This window comes from Eupeodes corollae, chromosome 1 (genome assembly GCF_945859685.1).
Source record: "Eupeodes corollae chromosome 1, idEupCoro1.1, whole genome shotgun sequence".
In the NCBI taxonomy this organism is placed as follows: domain Eukaryota; kingdom Metazoa; phylum Arthropoda; class Insecta; order Diptera; family Syrphidae; genus Eupeodes; species Eupeodes corollae.
Genome location: NC_079147.1, coordinates 122,000,305 through 122,023,633, shown reverse-complemented (window position 1 = coordinate 122,023,633; position 23,329 = coordinate 122,000,305). Strand labels below are relative to the sequence as shown.

Genomic DNA, 23,329 nt, shown 5'->3' with positions numbered 1-23,329 from the left:
GCTATCAGCTAATTTTGTGAGTGGTAACAAAAATGTCTTCAATTGAATGTGCAGATAGATATACATTTGCATCATTATATCAAATTCAACTGACTAGCAGTTTTTTTTTCCAGCCCTTGTCGAGGGTTACCGTTTTAAAACTAGTATTTATCCGATTTTTTTTTTGTAGTGCCTGTGGCATGATGGTTAGTGCGTTGGACTGATAGTTTAACTTAAAGTGTCCGTATGGGACCATTAAGTTAGTTGTAAGTTATGGATAATTAGGCTAGTTTTATGAATTTTTGTCTAGCTTTAAGATAGGTTTAAGATTGAATAAATAAAAATTAATTTGAAAAAAAAAAAGTGTGTTGGACTGTCATGCCAGAGGTCTTGGGTTCGATCCCTGCCTATGCCATCTAAAGTCTTTTCACGGGTACTGCCTCTTGCGAGGAATTAACATATTCTTACAGAGTAACTCTTGTCATGAAAAAGTGCCTTCTCAAAGCACGGATTCGGCATATAAACTATAGGTCCCTTCCAGTCCTGACAACATTACTCGCACACAGAAGTGGTTAAGAATTGTAAGTCCCTAGGCCCTAGTTCTCAACGGACTGTTGCGCCACCCAATTTATTTATTTTTTTATTTATCCGATTTTAAAGTCGAAATGATTACCATAATTGATATATCAAAAAGTTAGTAAAATGCCATGATTTCAAAAAAGTGTGTCCAAGACGTTTTGCTTGACAGATTTAAAGCTTTTTACAATGGATTTTTCAACTAAAACCCCTATAACACAAACGAATTCCAGCGGTGTCAAATCGCATGATCTTGGTGGCCACCGTATTGTTTGAACCACATATTTTTCAAGTCGTATTCTTCAATAGCAGGCAAAAAAGTCGATTATCATATGACCATAACGCTCCGAATCGTCGGAAGTTAGATCCAATCACACCTCCGGACCAAAGAGCACACCAAACAGTAACAATGTGTGGATGTAATAGCCTCTCTTAAATTACTTGAGGATTCTCAGAACCCCAAAGACGAACATTTTGTTAATTATTATACTCACCTAAAAATTGTTTTTTTTTTTTTAAATTCATTTTTATTAATTCAATCTTAAACCTATCTTAAAGCTAGGAAAAAATTCATAAAACTAGCCTTATTATCCATAATTTACAACTAACTTAATGGCCCCATATGGACACTCTAAGTTAAACAATAAGACTACTACTGCCTTTCGGCCCTAAGATCTATTTTAACTTCAATTCAATTTTATTTATTTTTGTATTCATTAGAAAATTTAAAAAACTAATATCGGTATCCTTTTTATTTTTACATAAAAACTAATTACAATTAAGTCCTTAAATAAAACTTAAAGCTAACTTAAACTACCTATTCTACCTATAAACTACTTCAAACTAGAATAACCACAGAAGCAAATCTAACTATTTAACATTTTTGTTTTTCATATTTTGTTGTCTTTTTTTAATTTTGTTTTATTCCATGTTTTTTAATGTTTTATTATTTTTTTTTCTGTTTCGTATTTTTTTTTCTATTTCTTTTTGTGCCACCATACCTATTCTACTTAAAACGAAACCCTAAAACTATAAAACAAGTATGTAAGCTGGCCAAGGCCTAAAACCCCATCCCGACTACCCAATATCAAGTGCCGATTGAAGCCACCAAAACTAGTTCTCCTGCTTCACCCTATCAGTTCGGTCCCGTTCGGACACAGCCTTACTGAACCGAAGGAGCTCTGCTCCGCTTTGTGCCATGACGTCCCAATCGAACAGGATTCGCCTATCCACGGTTCATTGTCTGACGTGGTATATTAACGGAACTGCCAATCTATCCTGTATCAGACCGCATCTATCGAAAAAGAGGAATGGCTCTGGTTAAATGAAGCCGCTCACTTGTGCACTTTCAAAATACTCGCCGTTCGGAGAGAACGCCCCAAAAATTAAATTGTTGGTCGAAGACATAGCTCTTAAAATGTGACCTCGATCGAGTTTTAACACGAAATTGTCAATTCTGTTGATTCGAGCCCCGTTGTAAAGGACCTCGTTGGAAAAGTAATGCACATAAGAAGATTCGGCTGTTCGATATAAGCCAGTACAGCGTCGTAACACTGCCGCTCGAACAGCGGAAACTTCTCCATCTGGGAAGGGACAACGTTAAACCACACAGGGAAACCATAAACGATCATTGGGAGCGAAGGCTCCTTTGGCCCTGGTCAGAGCAGCATTTATATGTCTGTCGAAATATAAATACTGATCTAACCAGATACCGAGGTACTTCACTACACTTTTGCTCGCTAATGGCTGCCCGTGAAGTTCAACGATGACCATCTTGCGCCAGTTCTTGCACGTATCCATCGTGGCCCTAGCCAATGGAGTCCGGAACAGAATTGTCTCCGACTTCTGGAAATTTATTTTCAGTTTCCAGTGGTCGCAATATCGCTGAATCTTGTCGAAATCACGCTGCAAGAAAATTCTAATAACCTCAATCATTCAGGCCGTTCTGTACGCAAGTAGATCGTCGGCGTACGCAATTGCCTTTGTAAGACTACCTATCAGATCACTGGTGTAAATGCTGCAGAAAATCGGCGAATTCATCGCTCCCTGTTGAAGACCATTTTTAATTGAGAATGTTACATTGCCACTTTTGACAACAAACTTTCTACCGTTAAGCATATCATAAAGTATAAGCTTATGCCAAGCCTGCTCAGTTTTAGGTAAAGACCCTCTAAACATACGATGTCGAAGGCCTTTTCCAAATCAACCAGAACAGCACATGTGCATTGTTGTTTTGATTTATTCCATTGGATATCACAAACGAGTTTAGACGCAGCATGAATTGTGTCATGGCCCACCCTGAACCCGAACTGTTTATCCGGAATTATTTTGTTGTCCGCAGCACTCTTAGTCAGAGCCCTATTAATGATTTTTTCGAAAACATTGCTGATGCTCGGAAGAAGACTTATCGACCGAAGATTTGACAAGTTGGAGTTGTCCTTTCATTTTTTGGGAGAGGATGAACCACAGCGGTCTTCCAATACATTGAATAGTATGTGTGGAGATTATTAGTAGAGTACCTTTAGACGACTTCGAAATAAAAGATATAAGTTACAAAACTAAAGTCCACTTTATTTAACACAAAATATTTCTTAATTAAAGATGAATAATAATAAATTTCCGGCATTTACTATTCTAGTACATTTCATTTATATTCAGTTATATACTTAAAACAAAATTATTTTTAATTTAGAAATTAGAAAGTAGGGTTCGCCACATATGTATTATTCAGTGCATTGTTGAAGAGTGTGGTGTAAATGTCAATTGCTTCCATCGGTTAATGTCTTAGTACAACGTTGGATAGACCATCGACATCTCCTGACTTTTTATTTTTTATTGAATTGAAGATGAGCTGAAGCTCAACCTTCGTCACTAACAAGGGGCTTGGTCCCGTTTGCTCGGCGATTATGGCATTTGCCAAGGAATCGTCATTGAACCGCATGAAACCGCGGTTCTCAGTTCGCCATTGTGTCATATTATTACATCAGGTGCCTAGTGCCTCAACTGGAGATTGGGTTCCAACCCCAGTGGAAAATTGTTGGGGGCAGCAAACGAGAGTGGGGGGGGGGAAGTGTTTCCACTAAGGCACCTCTCCTTATCCATGCGGCAGCGGACGAATTCTCGAGATGGAATCAACGGTGTCGACTACAGTTCCAGTAAGGTTGAACTACTTAGTGAACACCTTATAGGGCTTCTTCGACATATTCGGAGCCCTAACCTGTAAGGAGCGGTATCCGGCTCCGCTTCCTTGGAGTTATACTAAGGATCTTACCCTCCAGGTTGCAACCCCAAACCTGTCGGGGTGACTTCCTAGCTACGTTAAAAAACCTTAAGTTGCGAAGCACCAACAAGCCTCGGATACGGACGGATTCACTGTTGGCAACCAACGCAAACGAAATAAGGACAACGAACTTCGGATATGTTCGTGGAATGTTAGGTCCCTTAACAGACCACGTGCAGCCGAACAATAAGCGGAAGCCTTTAACTGCTGCAAGGCAGATATTACCGCCATCAAAGAAATGCGATGGGATGGACCGGGCAAACGTAAACTAAAAGACTGAGATATATGCTACGGCGATTGCTACCGAGAACAAAGACAGCGTCTATTTGGGTGTGGATTTGTTGTTGAAACTAGACTCAGGCAAAAAGTCTTGAGTTTCAACAGTGTGAGTGAGCACATCACGACAATCCGCATCAAAGCTTAATTCGCTAACATAAGCGTAATATGCCCGCATGCCCCAACAGAGGAGAAAGGTGAAGACACCAACGACATATTTTTCGAGCTCTTGGACAAGACATATGAGCAGTGCCCTGGCTATGACATTAAAATTGTATTATATATATTATATGATCGAAGAGATAGAGGGATGTCACAACAGAAATGAGGTTCGTAAATTTTACCAAAAGGTAAAAAAAACCTATCAAGGGTAACAGCCACGAACCACGAACCGAAGCCTGTAAAGACGATCAGGGAAACATCGTAGTAGAACCGCAGTCGATGCTGAGAATATGGACAGATCACTTCTCCGAATTATATAAGGGCGATGGCTAACCGAATTCAGCTGTAAGGGAGGTAGAACCACTCAACCTCGGCGAAGCAGATCAACAATTCAGCCTACCCGACCTTGAAGAAGTAAAGATTGCTATATATAAACTTAAGTCAAACAAAGCTGTTGGAGCTGACGGTATCGCTGCACCAACTCATCTGCAAAAAATGGTCGGAAGAAAGCATGCCCGATGAGTGGAATATCAGCATAGTGTGCCCGATACATAAGAAAGGAGACCCTCTAAACTGCGCCAACTACAGAGGCATCAGTCTTCTTAACATTGCGTATAAGATCCTCTCTGCTGTATTATGTGAACGTCTGAAGCCATTTTACAACAACCTGATTGGTCCTAATCAGTGTGGCTTCAGACCAGGAAAGTCCACTATCGACCAAATATTCAAAATACGGCAGATCTTGGAAAAAACCAGGAGCTTCAAATCGATACCTACCATCTCTTTATCGATTTTAAAGCCGCGTATGACAGCATCTATAGGGAAGAGCTCTACCGAGCAATGTCTAGTTTTGGCATCCCTGTCAAACTTATCCGTTTTTGCAGAATGACGATGGAGAATGCACGCTGCTCTATCAAGGTCGGAAAAGATCTTACCGATGCATTTGATGTCAAAAAAAGTTTTTAGACAAGGCGATGCACTGTCATGCGACTTCTTCAACATCATTCTGGAAAGAATTGTGCAAAACTCAACCGTCAACACTAGAGGCACAATCTTCCAAAGGTCCATCCAATTACTCGGATACACAGATGATATTGACAAAATTGGAAGATCAAAGTGTCAGTGGAGCGTTTTTGAGCATGTAGAAGATGAAGAAGTGGTCAATGAGGGCAGGACCAAGTATATGCTGTTATCAAAAAAGGACACTGAACGACAACGTCTTGGACAAAACGTCACCATGGACAGCTATAACTTTGAGGTAGTTAAGGACTTTGTCTACCTAGGCACCTCTATTAACACAGACAACGACACAAGCGCTGAAATTAAACGAAGAATAACTCTTGCAAATCGCTGCGTCTTTGGACTTAGAAGGCAATTGAGAAGTAAAGTCCTCTCTCGAGCATCTAATTTCACCATCTATAAGACACTCATCATCCCGGTTCTCATTTATGGCGCTGAGGCCTGGACCCTGTCAAAGAAAGATGAGAGCGTCTTAGGATGCTTCGAGAGAAAAAGTCTTCGGGTGATTTTTGGTCCCGTACGCATAGATGGAGAATGGAGGAGAAGATACAACGACGAACTGTACGGGCTGTACAGCGACACTTACCTAGTTAGCAGAATTAAAGTCCAAATGCTTAGATGGCAAGGTCATGTAGAGCGGATGGACATCAACGGTCCAGCCCGGAAGGTCTTCGAATCCAATCCCAATTGACGGCGCAGTAGAGGAAGACCGCGAATCAGGTGGCGCACCCAAGTGGGAGAGGACCTCAACCAACTTGGCGTGTGAAACTGGAGACAACTAGCTAGGGACCGTGCCGGCTGGAGAAACATGTTGGTTGAGGCCCAGGTCCACCCAGACTGTTGCGCCACCTTAAATAAGTATCTTGATGATTTTGGGGAACATACTAGAGTCACTCGAATTAACTGACCGGATCTTGCGGTCCCAGTACTGGTTAATTGTTAACCTGTAGTTATCCTTGATCAACAGATTGACATTTTTTATTGACGACTTCAGTGTTCTTACCTCCAAGTCATGTGGGTCCGTTAGTCGTCTTTACAAGTTTTTGAGTCTTGTCAGTAAGCCACTCTTGTGTCTTCACAGTGCGTCAATAGTCGCGTTTCTGTGCGCGTCCATTTGGTCCCGTTCTTTGTACTTTGGTACTGTCCGTTCCATCGTTTGTTTTATTGTTTCCTCTATCTGTTGTAAGTGTTGTATTTGGCAGGTTTCTTTTGTTTGGTGGGGCTATGCCACTCGAACGAAGTTCTCTCGCTAGGGCATTGGTGAAACGAGGCCAACGCATCTTACTGTAATTGTAAGAGTGCGTTGCAACGTATTCCTCCAACTCCAAGCGTTCGTTCGGAATCTGCATTACAGCAGCCAGTCCGCAGTGATCACTGTCGTACTCGACTGTCTGTAAGTAGTTTCGCGGGTGATTACCCACTTTGTCTGTAACTGTCAGTCTGGTGTCGTACAGCAAAAGGTCCAGAAAGGAGCCGCTTCTTGGATACGATGGCCTTTCAGTAGCCAGCAGGTCGACACCATATTCAACGCTGTAAAGATTCATCAAATTAAAAAGATGATTACCTCTGGGATTACTATGTTGATTTCCCCAATCTTCATGTTTTGCGTTAAAATCACCGGCCAAGATGAAATAGTTTTCTTCCAAGCTCAGTTTAAGTTCCCTAAAACGAATTTCGAGTTCTGATGCAAAGTATGTTACCTGCGGAGCTGAAGCTGCATAAGCCGCAATCAAATACATCCGCCTCCTTTGAGTGAGATAGATGCATACAACGCAAAACTCTAACGTCTTGAGCCGGTCTCTTCTTACGATAATGTAATTTTTATGAGTCAATTTGTGTTTGTGGTTAAGCTTAGCTTCGCTATCCGTAAACACATCGGGACTATAGTCTTTCAACAATTGGAAAATATTGGCTCTTCGTTCAATCCTAATCGGTGAATTTACATTCACAGCTATGACTTTAAGGTGCGTCTCCGACAGTGCGCCCATTATGGTCTAAATTGCGCAAGGTCAGGCAACCAAGAGTAGAGATGATCTACGCTTTTGCCTTTTTCCTTTATTTGACTTTGCAGTCCTGTTAGTTGACCTTGAATGCTCAACAACAAGGCTACAATGTCAGGATGCACCTCTGGTGCCTTAGGCACAGGGTCCTTTCGGGCAACCGTTGGTGGAGCCTGTCTCGTGTTCCCATTCCCTGACACCATTTTCGCTGGCCTGGTTAGCCCTGTAGTTAGCCGGGTGCCCTTGGTTTCCACAAAGGACACGCACCTAAAAATTGTCGTCCACCTCCTGTTGTTCAAGCACCCATTCAACTTATTTACGACGTTGTGAATGGTCAGCTGGCTTCAATTGTTGTTGAAGCTAGACTTATATTCAAATTTCTTCACACTCTTGCCAATTGTTGCGTAGATGGACGATTATCTAAATCATAATCTCCTCCTAAAGCACGATATGTAGTTGTGGAAAAATCACCATTTTAGTAGATGGTTTTAAAAATTTGTATTCGTTGTGCGATAGGTAATTTTCGCATTGTGTGTTTCGTAAATGTCATTTAGAATTCCAGCCCAAAACTTTTGAAATTTCAAAATGGATAACCCGTTATAACCATATTTTTGTATGCCAACAACAGGCCGACATGCGCAACTTTTAATCTAAATAGAACTATGTCAAAGCGATTAATGAGAAAATATTTTATAAAACAAAACCATAATGGTAATTATTTTATTGTATGCTAGTAAATGTATAGAGCTGGTAGATTTGAAAGTCAGTTTTTTGAGTTAAGTAATTTGGGCGAAGTACAATAACTCAGGCGACAAAGTTGCATGACGGATTTCTATAGAACAGTTAAAAACAAGCATTTTTTTTACTACGGGAGCGGGGGTCTATCTCCCACCTGCTAGGCGGTAGGGTTAGAAATATGTGCGTTAAATAGAAAAAAAATTAAAAATACTGGTAATACTTACAACTAAGTTTTTACATTTTTTTAGAGCCAACACTTTTGTCTACAAGCTTGTTTTTTAATCAAGTCAAAAATATGCATAGTTTTTGAAAAAAAAAATGTTCTAAACTCAAAATTTTGGCAAAAAAAAGTTAAAGAAAAGCATTTAAGCGCAATTTTTTAAAACTTTAACATTATCTACTATTGTCTTTTTTTAGAATTCATTGATCTTATTTTTTTTAAATCAAAAACTGAAAACTAGATTTTATGTCTTCTAGTTTATGAGAAAATTTAAAGTTCCGAAAAAAAATATTTTAATTAAATTATCTTTTCCTTGCCTGAGAGTAGTTTCTTAAAACCTAAAAGACATAAAATCTACTAGTTTTCAGTTTTTGATCAAAAGCAAATAAGAGCTATGAATTTTAAAATAAAAACAATACGACAACACAATCCTGAAGTATTGAAAAATTACGCTTTAAACCTTGTTTTAACTTTTTTACTCAAATTTTGAGTTTAAAATTAAATTGTTCATACCTACATAGTTTTGACTTGATTTAAAAACTGTCTAATAGAACAGAATTGCCTAAACGGGGGGAGATGAACCCCCATAGTAAGAAAATGCTTGTTTTCAACTGTTCTTTTTGTCGCCTGAGTTGTCGTTCTCTTGCCAGTAATTTTGTTCATTTAAATTTGATTTTTTTGAAATTTTTGTATAATTTTTAAATTCATAAACCAATATTTTTTAAAAACAATTATCAAATTATTTGCCTGATAGAACACGCAACTAATTTGATAAACCATTTTTTTGTTATAACTGTCATATCTTCAAAGTACTGCGATGTCATTGTATTTTAAGAAACATTTTACTTTTACTTTGTATAGTAATTACATTTCACTCACTTTGTATTCTATTTATGTTCATCGTGTATTCTTCGCTTAAGAATGTGTTCAGATAGGCCTCATTTTGCACTGATTCGATAATATCGGTGTTCTGAAAAAAAAAATTAAATGTGATTTTAAATAAGGGAATGAAGTAAAAATGGTTTGAACATGGGGCTTCACAATTCGTCATAGGTTCCAATGAAAGTGCATCAAACATTTTTCGAACAGGTTAGCACAACCAAACAAAATAAAAATTCTGAATAATGTATTAGATGTTATCAAGTAGGTACTACATGCACTGAAATGAGTCAATAATGTCCAACTAATCAATTTTTTCTTATGCGTAAAGGAATGACTAATATTTCTTCTTGTTGACAATTTATTTAAGAGAGGAATTTTTGTTGTTTATTATGTTTTTCGATCACATCTTATGTTGTTTGCATTATTGCCTCATCTATCAGCTAATTGCACGAGCAAATCACATGCTCGCTCCCTTAAATGGTTCGATTTTTCTTCTTAGCCATATGAAAGTTTTGTCGGTTCCATAGTTAGTGTTTTATATCAGAGCTATGAATTCAGAGTCTCCAGACCAAGGTGAACAAGATCAAAACAGAGAAACGAGTTTCAAAATTCAGGAACTGGCTTTTAAAAACAAAATTTGAATTCAGTGGCAAATTAATAATTCAGTATGATAGATAAATATTTAAAAACGAAATTTAGTAAGCTTCGGAACCTGGTAACCATTATTTTTTTTTTCTCTACGTGTATTTTTATTTTAGAAAACGCCAAATAAACTCTTTATATGTACCTATACATTACAAAACTGACGCTATTCTTCAGCATAAAATGTTTCACCATAATAATAATAATAATAATAATAATAATAATAATAATAATTTTTTTTTTTTTTACTTTGCTTGTGGAGGAATGCGTTACGCACCATAAGGAGGTATCCATACATCCCCGTGTGCCGGGCTCACCAAGGAAAAAATGCAAATTTTTGAAAACCTTTTAATGGCATACCGGCTAAACCTCCAAAAGTGTCTCGAAGATCCCCCCCTCGGGACTACGGGATTGCACTTCTTCAAGAGGGGGTCCTGTTGTACAGCCCATTCTGGGCTCACGTCTTTTAGCAGGATCTTTTCTTCTTCTGCTTACTTCGTTCCTAGGTTAGGAAGGTTATGTAAGGATTAGGTTAAATTAGTTGGGTTTCGTTAGTTTAGATTAGTCTTTTATTAGGTGAAGTTAGGTTACGTTAGTTCAAGGTGGTTTGGTTAGATTTGGTTAGGTTAGTAGATTAATAGGTTAGGAAAGGTTAGGAACGCGGAACTGTTCTTCTTCTCTTTTCTTGTTTCTGAGGAGCTGATGCGTGTATGTACTAATCAAGTTCCAGTTATGTTGGCTATTAAGCATCTTCTCAACTATGTTCTCTGGAGTGATGGTGCCAATGTTTCTCTCCAGTTCTTCTCTTTGTGCTGCCCATCTGCTGCAGATAAAGAAGGTATGTTGTGCATCATCTTCTTGGGAGTCCCCGTACTGGCAGGCTGGGCTACTCGTTTTACCGATCTTATGGAGAAATGCGTTGAAGTAACCGTGTCCGGTGAGTAACTGGGTGACGTAATAATTAACCTCGCCGTGTTTCCTTCCACTCTACCACATTTCTGATCAGCCTCGCCGTCCATCGTCCTCTGTTTTCTGCGCACCAGCGCTCTTGCCACTTCTGTATGGTCAGCTGCTTAGCCTCCTCGGCTGCCGCTTCCACCCCCATTTCCGCCTTTTTGTCGTAGACGTACTTCCTTTCTGTTGCTAGGAGATCGATAGGGGTCACTCCAGCGATTACAAGGACAGCTCGTTCTGATACGGTTCGATAAGAGCTTGCCACACGGAGAGCTCCGCGTCTTTGCACTGCCGCCATCTGTTTACGGTACTTCTCTTCAATAATCCTATTAATCTTCCTTGTCATGTCTTCTATTACGCTGGAAATTTTCTCGTTCACCTTGCACTGTTCATTGTTATTTTCCACGATTTGCTGTTGACTTTGCAGGATTTTATTCCAATCTGCTGCGTCTGGGTTTCCTGCAACCCATTTTAGTGCTAAACCTATCCATTCGATTGACCTCTGCTTCCTCAATGGTTTTGCCCTCAACAAGTTTATTCGGTTGGAAAATTAACCAGCTGCTTCCTGTCTAAGTCTCGGAAGTTCTTCTTTATCGATTTCGAGACCTCTTCTAGTTGACGCTCGAATTGGCTCAGGTCGATGACATGGATGAGATTAAAGTTGTCGTTGATTATCCAAGCCTTGCTCTCTTTGATGGAAACCAGCGGTGACGTGTATGAGAACAGCTGCAAACCCTGGACTGTAGTTAGGTAGGTTAGGCAGGCTAGTCTGTAATTTTACTGAAATCTAAGAAAAATCTGAACAATATCTTAAGCTAATAGGTATAACTAATGAACATTTTTAGTTCTTTTTACTTTAATTCGTACATCAATATCGATTAATTTTTAAATAAGAAAATAATTTTTAGTCATATTTTTACTATAAAGAAAATATATTTTTTATTTTTTAATGTAAGAAAGAACATAAGGAACATAATTCACAATTAATTCATAATTCATCCCTCTTTTTTTTTTCTTTCTTTCTTTTTTTTAATCTTTTATATTTTTGATATGTGCTTTATGCACTTTTCTGCCTGTCGATGTAATGACAGTTACTTTGTTGCCCTTAGCGACTATTTCTTTACGAAACAAAGGTTTATTTTTTGCTTTAATGCCCTTACAGGCTGTATATATTATGTCACCTTTTTTATACATTTTAGCCTGAATTCTTTTCTTATTTCTATACAGATTTGTTTCTTTCTGTTTTCTTTCTTTTTCGTGTTTTAGTTCTTTATTGACCTTGGTGCGGAAATCGAGGAAATTTTGGTAATTTAATCTCTGAGTTCTTTGAAAAAAAAATGTCGCTCGGTTTGCGCTTGGTTACAGAGTGGATTGTTCTATTGTATCCCTCGACTGCAATATTAAGCAACTCCTTCAGTCGCAGATCTTTGTGTTCTTGTTTGAGGCAACGGTATATTTCTAAGATTGTCGAGTGGAATCTCTCGACTTGCCATTGACCTCGGATCGTCGTACGGGGGTATTGTATAGTTTGATCCCTAGCATTTTAATAAAGTTTATTATGATATTATCGGTTACTAACATTTCTGGAACTGTAAAATAATGGAGAATTTTAATGATCTTTTCACGGAGGTGCAGAGCAGATCTGTTCTTGATATGAAAAAGCTTTCCAAACTTTGAAAACTTATCAATGCAACTGATAAATTTCTCATTCTGGATTTCAACTATATCTAGATGGAGGATTTGGCAAGGATAAGTGGGGATAGGGGTTGGTTGAAAATCTGGGTGATTCGGATGTCTATCATATTTACTCAAATTACAAATTTCACATGTCTTCGTGTATTTCTTTATAAGGCTATTCATTTTTGGGAAATAGTAATGCTCAAGGAATTGCTCCCTGTTTTCACGGATTTCTATGGGCCCTTCTATGCTCTTTCATAATCAATTCATACACTGTGTTTTGTTTTTTATGTCTTCAACGATTGTCTGAGTAATCCTTAGCTTATACCTTGTAAAGTTATTTAAGTATATCTCTTGTAACAACGACAAACAACTCTGCGGTATCTTAATACCGTTTACAACATTTGGATTCAATTTTATTTTCAATAAGGCCGTTAGATTTTCTCTGTCTGGTTCAGGAATTGCATAATAATGACGGAAATACCTCGGATGAGGCTCTTCGTAAGCCTCTATACCCCGTCCAACTTTTCTAATAATCTGATTACGGAATACATTAGTAGGGACCTCCACGTGTGGGATCAGGTCCGTATTATCCTGATCAGCGCTATGGGCAGTTGAACTTGATGATTGATGTTCCTCAGCTGTCTCTGTTGTATCGGTACTTTCCGATTTATCCGTAACAACAGTAACAGCATCAGTACTACAATTCGCAACGGCGGTTTCGGTAGATTCGTTTTCGGTTAAAATAACACTTGGTGGCGTCTCAGTGCGTTCTGAGTTGGTCAAGTGATTGACTACCGTCTTTAACCTGGACAAAGCATCAGCGACTACATTAGATTTTCCAGGTTTGTAGATAAGCTCGCAGTTATACTCCTCAATACGAGCCTTCCAGCGCTTTAACTTAGCATTGTGGTTTTTATTGCCAAATGAATAAGTCAAATAAACGCTTGCAAGGCTTCATCATTCAACTTGACCGGAACACGTTTGGACTCATTAGCCCTTACTTGTGCGTACTCCCCCCTGGTCAAGATGGTTAAGGACTTCGCGACCTTCACGTCGCGTAGTCGCGTATAAACTTCCTATAATAGGATGTCAATCCCAGAAAGCTTTTTAGGTCTTTCAAGGTTTCCGGGGGTGAAATAGCCTGTATGGCTGATACCTTGCTTGGGTCAGGTTGTATGCCCTGAGGGGTGATCACATAACCGAGAAATTCTACCTATGTTTTCATGAAATGTGTTTTTTCTAGATTCACCTTAAGGTTCACTGTCCGGAGTCGTTGGAATATAGTATCGATATTTTTGAGGTAGTCTTCTTCACTCTGACCAAAAACAATTATGTCGTCGATGTAGACATAACAAATCTTTCCTATGAATTCCTTAAGGACGTCATCAATCATTCTTTGCAATATTGCTGGGGCGTTCTTCAACCCGCATGGTAGCCTCAAGAATTCATATTTACCGTTCATAGTCGAGAAAGCTGTTTTTGGTATATCGTTGGGTTTCATCGGTATTTGATGGAACCCAGAAGTAAGATCTAGAGTCGTAAAATACTTCGCCTTACTGAACGATTTACAAATCGTGAAATAGAAAAATTTGATTGTAATGTTCAGCAAAAATACTATTTCTTTAAAACAAATCATATTTTTGTAAGCAACTTTTTCAATTATAAACGCAAGAACTAACGATGGTAAAAATTACTTTTAGATAGAATGAAAACGACCTGTTTGTGTAACGTGACTTGATATCAATAATCTTCTTTATTGATTTTACTTAAAATGTAACATCTGTTTTTAGTTCAATATGACATTAAAAATATGGCGAACCTTGGTATTAAGGCGGTATATTTAAAATATAAATTTTTGAAAAAGCTAGTAACTTATTCGTTACAACTAATATTAGGTATTTTAATTCATTTTATTGTTGAGTAAAATTATTGAATGTGTTGGGCTCCAACATTCCCCGCACTTTGAAAGAACCCCTTTCAAACAGGAAGCGGAGCAAGCTTTCGAATTGGACGACGAATAATGCCTTTTGTCGTCCTTACATCTGCTACTCGAACACATTCATCTTTTCCAGGTATGACCTTGATGACTCTTCTTAGCAACCACTGTTGGGGTGGTGTGTTGTCTTCATTTACAACAATCATGGCTCCAATGTTGAGATTAGGCTGATCTTTCGCCCACTTAGAGCGAGACTGTAATTTGGTTAAATACTCGGATGTCCAACGCCGCCAAAAGTGTGACTTTACTGCCTGAATGCGACACCATCTTTGAAGGTAGGATATATCTTCGACTTCAATATTATAGGTTCTAAATCGCTTGGATCTGATGACATTGGTGTTATAGGACGTGAATTCATCACCGCTTCGATTTCCACCAGTGCCGTTGAGAGCTCCTCGAACGTGAGTTTTGCGTTCTCCAAAGTACGGTATAAGTGGCCTTTTGCAATTTTTACGGCTGACTCCCAGAGACCGCCAAAGTGAGGAGCTCTAGGTGGAATAAAATTAAAAGATACATTTTGATTAGTACAAACATTTTTAATATGGCTTTTTGTATTATTTGAAAACAAAAATTGTTGTAGATCGTTTAACTTGAACCTCGTTCCTACAAAATTTGTGGCATTATCACAAAATATTTTCTGTGGAAGACCACGACGGCCAATTAATCTTTTTAAAGCTGCTAAAAATGCTTCAGAGGACAAATCTCACACAGCTTCAAGATGAACTGATTTCGAAGAAAAACACACAAATACTGCTATATAAGTCTTATAAGGTGTTTTCCTAGAATTTTTAAATATGTGAAGAAAGGTCCACAAAAATCAACACCGCAGTTCTGAAATGGACGTGATGCTGGAGTTATACGTTCAGCAGGAGGACTCCCATTACCTGCTCCATAAGTTTTGGGCGATATCGGACACAAGGAATACATCTTCTCACCATAAGACGTGCTATTTCCCTTGCGTTTATTATCCAGAACTTCTGCCTTATAAGAGCTAAAAGTGCTTTTGGTCCTGCATGGTAATTTTTTTAAGTGAAGATCTCTGACAAAACATGTTACAACATGAGCGTCTCTTGGAAGAAGAATGGGGTGCTTCTGCTCTTCTGGAATTGCTGCTTTCTGCAACCTGCCTAATACTTTCGCAATTTCCACTCCCCTGCACTCTTCAAAGAATGGATGTAGCCATTTCATTGAGCTCTTCAAACTTTCCCTATTTCTTAGCAAATGTATTTCCTGAGCAAAGTGTTCCTGTTGAATATTCCATGCAATCATTGCCTCTGCACATTGTGTCTCATCTACAGACAGTAATATTTTTCGCAAATTGTCCTCTTCAAAATCTAGAAATTTAACATCTTCTTTAGAAAGTGGCAAATTGTTTGCCTTCCGCTTTTTGAATATGATTCTCTTCTTGATTCCTGACAAGCAAAACAGTTTTGTGCATCTGGAGATTTGCCTTTTTTGATACCGAGTGATTGTTAAAAATAGGAGGCCATTCTTCATATTTTGAGATAAACTTCGGACCACTAAACCAATTTTACTCCTTCAACTCTTGAACTGTACAGCCTCTTGATATGACATCAGCGGGATTATCCTGTGTCGGAAAATGCCTCCAACTTTCAATGTATGTTATCTCCTGGATCTCTGCAACTCTATTTCCGACAAACGTTTGAAGCTTTGACGTATGAGTTCCAATCCAATGAAGTACTACTTCTGAATCCGTCCAAAAATAAACTTCGGGATTCAAGGCTTCAAACAAAATTTTGACCTTCGACCAAAGTTTTGCTAACAGATGTGCTCCGCACAATTCTAACCTTGGAAGGCACTTCTTTTTAGCTGGTGAAACTTTAGATTTGGCAGCTTATAACTTGGTGGTGGTAGAATTTGATGAATCAATTGAACTAGCATAGATGCAGCATCACTGAAGCCATGAATTTGCAACTTTATTTTGTTTTCAGATAAAACAAATCTGGGTATAGAGAAATCCTGCAGTGAATTAAGATCTACTAGAAACTGCTTCCATTCAGTTTCGATATTCTGTGGGATAGATGCATCCCAATCTAACTTTTCGATCCAAAGTTTTTGCAAGATGATTTTGGCTTTTATAATAATTGACAAAGATAGAAGTGTTCTTTTTGTAAACTTAGAATAATTTTTTGAAGGTCTATATGAAAAAATCAAATTGTCTTCCATAGGATTCCAGGTAATTCCCAAAGTACTTGTCAAACCTGATTCGGATAATATTAGTACTTTTTTTGTGGCTTGAGGCATTGAATCCACATTACTATGCCATTTCGTTAGCTCAAACCCAGCTGAAGATAATATAAATGATACTTCTTCTCTAATCGGCTGCAGTGTTTCTAGATCATTGGCTCTGGACAACATATCATCAACATAAAAATCCGATTTTAATACCTTGGATCCAAGACTGTGAGAATCTTTGAATTTATCACTCAAATAGTGAAGACACCGCATGGCTAAAAATGGTGTAGACGATGTACCATATGTAACGGTATTTAACTGATATGTTTCTAAGGGTTTTTGATTGCTTTCTCTCCATTATATGTACTGGAACTGTCTATGACTTGGATGAATCAAAACTTGTCTGTACATCTTAGAAATATCTGCCGTTAGGACGTATCTATTGCATCGGAAACGCAATAAAAGAGTAAAAATGTCGGCTTGAATTTTTGGGCCAACCATTAAGATCTTGTTTAGTGAAATTTGTGACGATGTACAACAAGACGCATCGAATACGACTCTTAGCTTTGTCGATACGCTGTCTGGCTTCAAAACACACTAATGAGGGAGATAGTAGTGAGGAACTTCTAGGTTCGGACTTTTTACTTTGAACATATGTCCAAAGTCTTCATATTCTTTTAGAAACTTCGAATAATCAGCTTTGAGTTCTAAGTTTTTTAGTAATCTGCGCTCCAACGAAAGAAACCTTCTAAACGCAATATCATATGATGCCCCTAAACATTGTGGATTCTTTTTGAATGGAAACTTAACCATAAGACGACTAGTGTTTATTTCTTCTATAGTTTTATTGAATTCTTCCTCGCATTGAATTTGTTCCTCTGTCCACTTAGACTTACGGCCATTAACTTCCTCCAACTCCCAAAACTTTTCCACATACTGGTTTAACGAATTTTCTTCAGTATTTAAACAACAAGTTTTAGTGGATGAGTCAAATGAACTACTATATTTGCCTGATACTGTCCAGCCTAGCAAAGTTTTTTGCAAAATTGGTAAATGATTGTCTAATTTTATCTGTCCCACTGACAAAAGATCAAAAAATGCCTCAGCTCCAAGCATATCAATTTTTGAAGGTCTATTGAAGTTTTCATCAGCTAGTTCAATGTTATTTGGTATATTCGAGTTACGTGTTTGGAATGCCTCGTCTGGCTGGTATCCAGTAATGGAGTGCGCAATTAAAAACTCTAAAGAAATTTCAACAACAGTCCGTTGTGAACCAGGGCCTAGTGACTTACAACTCTCAACCATTCCTGTGTGCGAGTACTGTTGTCAGGAATGGAAGGGACCTACAGTTTAATGCCGAATCCGAACGGCTAGTTTGAGAAAGCACTTTTTCATGACAAGAATTACTCTTGAAGGATTTGTCAATTCCTCGCAAGAGGCAGTACCCGCGAAAATTATTATTTTTTTTTTTAAATTAAGGTGGCACAGGCAGGGATTGAACCCAAGACCCCTTGCATGACAGTCCAACGCACTAACCATCATGCCACGGCTACTACAAACTTTTCACTAACCATATTTACTTGTGAACCTGAATCTAACAAAACTCGTCCAAATTGATAAGATCCTGTAGAATCTTTTACCAAAACTACTGCTGTTGCTAAAATTACTTGATGAGATGATTTTCGATGTTCTTCCAATGCAGCATGAACAGCTGCTGATGTAGATGCAGCTTCATCTTTAACTGGATTTTTTGCAACTTCATCTTTTACTGTATTGGTTACAGCTTGCGTACTATGTAGTAAAAAGTGATGAGGTTTATGACATATTCGACATGCATACTTTGATGAACATGTGGAAACAGTATGTCCTCTTCCTAAACAATTGATGCATAACTCAAGTCTTTTTGCATTTGAGAAACGTTCTATGACTGAAAGATTTTTAAAACTCTGACAGGAAGCAATGTAGTGGGTGTTATCATTACAAAATGCACAAGCTTTTAGAGTTCTTTGAGTGATAGCCAAACTTGTTTTCTTATGTTGATTTCCATTTTGTAGGCGATGTTTGGTTTGGCCCTTTTGATTTGTTTCAGCCTGAATTTGCCTACCTTCCTTTGCCTCTAAGAATTGACATCGCTTATTAAGCATCTTGATACACTGATCCCACGAAGGAAGCTTGTTATAATCTAACACTTCATCCCATTTATTTCGAGTCTCAGAATCTACCTTTGACATAACAATATGGATTAAAACTGCATTGCATCTATCTTTTTCTGAACCTAACGAAGTAAGTGAATTGTAGAGAGCGGACATGTTGTCTACGAAGCTTCGTAGATTAGTTGGCGAGGCCTTTGTAATTTTGGGAAATTCTAAAATTGAAGAATTATTTTCCGAAAATATTAACGCGTTATTGTCAAAATGATCCTTGAGGCTTTGCATTGTCTTGGAATAATTTTCCTCAGTGACTTGCAGAGCATTAACAGTGTCTAATGCTTTACCACTTAAACAAGAAAGCAAATGATTATATTTTTCTATAACACTGAGTGCCGGACTTTCATGAACCAAATATTCGAAAAACCGCATAAAATTCTTGTACTCTGAATACTTTCCATTAAATTTTGGTAGACGTAAAGGCTGCAAACGTGAAGGTGGAGTTGGAGCTGGCATTATAAATGAATGCTCGCCACCTATACTAAGACGTCTTCTATCTCCAAGCAACGAAAGAATTTTTGTTTTTGTCGCAACGTACAAGTCCTCAAGTTCACTGCGTCCCAAATCAGTCGACTGTAAATGTTCTATTTGAGTTTGATATGCTAATCCTTGCTTGAAATATGACTCTAGTATCCCTAACCGACATTCTATCTCTGTAGGAGAGGGCTCCTGTGGTCGCTCTAAAATATTTTTAATTCTGGTTATGTTTCCTTTAGTAGATGTGCGCAGCTGTTTGACTTCTTCTAATTTTGCTTGATCTACCGACATGATTAAATACTTCTTTATTTTTCTAAAAGAAAATTAAAATCCTTGAATACTGTGACTATTAAATGTGTGATAGCTGTCAATAAATGCCCAATTTGCAATATAATGACCTATGGTTATTAAGTGTACGAAAAACTTCAATAAATTGATCAAAAATATCTTAAGCTTCCAGCTTAACAAACAGCGACAAAATATGTTTGAAAAGCTCACGAGAATCCAAAGCGATATGCCAACTACAATTTCGGCCAAATATTGTATTTGGTTACTTCTGCCAAATGCAAATATTAAAATCTAACGAACTTGGCATCTACAAGAAGTGTGTACGAAGATTGAATTATGTGTAATTTTAATAAAAGCTTTGTAAGTGGGTGCCAACGAAGTGTGACAGCAACAAGAAATCCACCATGTGAATGAGCAATGATAACGATAAGGCTTAATCAATGAATATTTATTAATTCCAGCATCAGTAAACAACAACCACGACGAAACGACGATGATTGGAATCTGTTTAAAAGCTATGGCTATTACAAGAAGGTATACGAAAGATGATGATGACGAAAGCTTTTAAGATTCAATAATTTTATATTTTAATTTTATATATTTTAGTAAATGACATCATTTAATTGTTTTTGGAAAGCGAAGGTGCGTTAATGCAGTTTTATTTTTTCGAAGAATTACAGGAATCCATGCAGTATTTTTGTTAGTTTGATTAATTATCAATTTGGTGAAAATGAACGCACATTCGCTTTTCTCTATTGGCAACATATCTTGAAGGGAGTTTTGTACTTAACTTCCCTGAGCAATTTCTCCAATTTAAATTGCTGCTGATGTGACCTTTGAACTGCTAAATACTGCTAGTAAAGTTCGAATTATTTTGTCTTATTCTCCCGTCGATTAACCTTTTTTTTTATTTTTTATATGTTAAATTATTATTGTCTATGCACTTTTTGATAACCGAACCGAACCACCGATAAAATGTCTTTAATAATGTCTTAAATGTCTCTTTTTTAATTGTATATTTTTTGTTACACACAAGGCTTATTTTTTTTTATCTTTTCGCAGAAAATTCTGTTCCACGTTTGGGCGCCAAAATGAACGGTTTGCGCTTTTACAAATCGTGAAATAGAAAAATTTGATTTTAATGTTCAGGAAAAATTCAATTTTTTTAAAAAAAACTATATTTTTGTAAGCAACTTTTTCAATTATAAACGCAAGAACTAACGATGGTAATAATTACTTTTGGATAGAATGAAAATGACCTGTTTGTGTAACGTGACTTGATATCAATAATCTTCTTTATTGATTTTACTTAAAATGTAACATCTGTTTTTAGTTCAATATAATATATAAATTTTTGAAAAAGCTAGTAGCTTTTTCGTTACAACTAATATTAGGTATTTTAATTCATTTGGTTGTTGAATAAAATTATTGAATGTGTTGGGCTCCAACACTTACCAAGGCTGGCTAGTGTAGAATTTATGTCCGGAATTGGATATGTGTCTGCGATTGAGAGTGAGAGTATTCTCTTTTCGGTCTATTACCGCTTCTAATTCTTTTAATGTGTCGTCCCCGATAATCCCATCGAACGACACTAACCGTGGCAGGACGTAGAATGTTAAAATGGTGTCGTTGCCTGCTTTTTCAAAAAATTTACCAGAGACTTTTTTACTTACGAACATATTTCCAGCAGCGCAACGTACAGAGAATGGTTTTGTTAACTGGGTGCTTTTTTGGTGTATTGACGGACTAATAAAATTCTTGTTAGCACCCGTGTCTATTAAGAATTTTAATTTGGTGCCTCCCTGCGTAACATATTCTATATATGGAACGCTGGAGAGGCGCCCGTCATAAAATTTACTGTTTCCTCTACCGTGTCTTCGACATTATCTTGGGCTGCGCGTTGATATTCACCAGCGTAGGCTTCATCTTCGTCTATAAACTCAGTATTGTACAACCTCTGTTGCTTTTTATAGGTAGGGCCATAACCTTCTGACCTGACTACCCTTTTAAATGGGTTTCCATTCCAAAGGCGATTAATATAATCTGCCTGCCTCGATTGTACCGAGCCCAACTCCATTTTCTCGTGAGGTTTCGGAGCTGTTGGCCTGGGTGGAGGATTACCATCCCGACGATAGTTTTGAGACGAACCAGGATGCGAGAATTTTTTCGGCGGTGGCATCGCTGGCCTGGTATCGTTAATTCTTCTCCCATTCATAGGCCTGAAGGATTGATTGATTGGGGCGGTTATAGAATTGGTCACGTATGGGTTATGAATCGTGTTGCTCCTGAAATTCAAATTCTGAACTTCCAAGCAAGCCGTGTAGGCCTCAGGCAAAGTCTTGGGTTTCTGTATGATTAGCATACGAGAAAGATCCCCAGACAGCCCACGTATAAAGACATCTAACGCACGATTGCGATACGTCTCTACTAATGCATTGACCGTCTCTGGTGAATAGGTCTCCGTTTTAATTTTGTTGATTATGAGGGAGAATTGATGGTTCACGGTAGCATAGAACTCATCAATTTTAGAACCCCTCTGAGACAACTGACTCAACTGGTGCTCAAGAGTCCTTATGTCCCTCTTGACTGCGTAATACAGCGAGAGACATCTCTTGATCGCACTCCAGTCGTCCTCAAATATGTTGTACGATATTAATGCGGTGTCCGCATTCCCCCTAGTTTTATTTCGTATATGCTGCATTATTGCCCTGTAAATCGGCTTACCTCTTACGATTTTAAAGTCGCTCAAAATCGACTCCAATTGCGTCGGATTCCCATCGAATACTTGTAGCTCTTTTACACTATCCGGAAGCTTGCTAATCTAGTTTAGCTCAACTTCGGTCCTCGGACCTACTAAGGGTGCTTCTGCAGCACAGATACCACTCACACCACTCGCGCTAGCCGTGTTCGAAACTTCGAGCGACATTACTCTGTTTTTAACAATTTTTAATTGCTCATAAATACGATTCACCGCACCGGTCAAATCTTGAACTGATTTTTGCAACTCATCCATTTTTTGTGCACGAGTTTACTTTTCTTCTTAAACACAAATATTTCTTTAACCTATTTTCAAAATTTCTTTCAATTTTGTTTTTTTATTTTATTGAGGTTCTCCCCAATTTAATTTTTCTAAACTTTATATCAACTCTTTTTTATCTTTAAGATATTATTTTTTTGTTTTTGTATAACTTTTATTTTCTTTAATTTTTTTATAAGTTTCGATTATTACTTTCTTTTTTACTTTTTCTCTTTGAGATATGTTTTTTAATAACCTTTCCTTCCACAATTTTAATTTATTCTTAAGTTTTTATACAGTTTTTATCGACTCACAGGTTATTGAGTTTCATGATATATCACACTAGTAGTTATCGGTTATTCAGTTTTATGATATGCCGCACTTTGTAACAATATCTATCAAAAAAAACAAAAATTATTATAACGGGTTTTCAAACGGAAAACCGGCAAGGAAGTGTCGTGTTGTTCCCGTTTGGACGTTTTAAAACGACCTGCTACTGGCACGTTCAATCTTCACACCACATCCTTCTGCCTTTTCGAATATCCGCATGTTCCCATGTGAATGCAGAAAGGTGTGCTCAAGATCCAGGAAAGCAACTGCGTTCTCATGTGTACAGTGACGATCACTTTTATTAAAAAATGTTCTGGTCTTGAATAGCACTGATTCATAGGCTTAAAGGATGCAGTTTGCCGGGTACCTGCTCGGGCGCCAATTAAGGATTTTACATCCTTTAATAGTAA

The 23,329-nt window shown here is 37.8% G+C and overlaps 1 protein-coding gene across 2 annotated transcripts in view; it reads right to left on the bottom strand.

Annotated features, from left to right (window-relative positions):
- The window catches only part of LOC129938514 (segmentation protein cap'n'collar-like), a 177,804-nt gene that overhangs the window by 47,816 nt on the left and 106,659 nt on the right, over positions 1-23,329 (bottom strand). For both annotated transcript variants that reach the window (XM_056046134.1, XM_056046135.1), the window contains exon 3: positions 9,131-9,221. In XM_056046134.1, the coding sequence (XP_055902109.1) occupies positions 9,131-9,221 (91 nt within the window). The remainder of the gene's footprint in view (positions 1-9,130; positions 9,222-23,329) is intronic.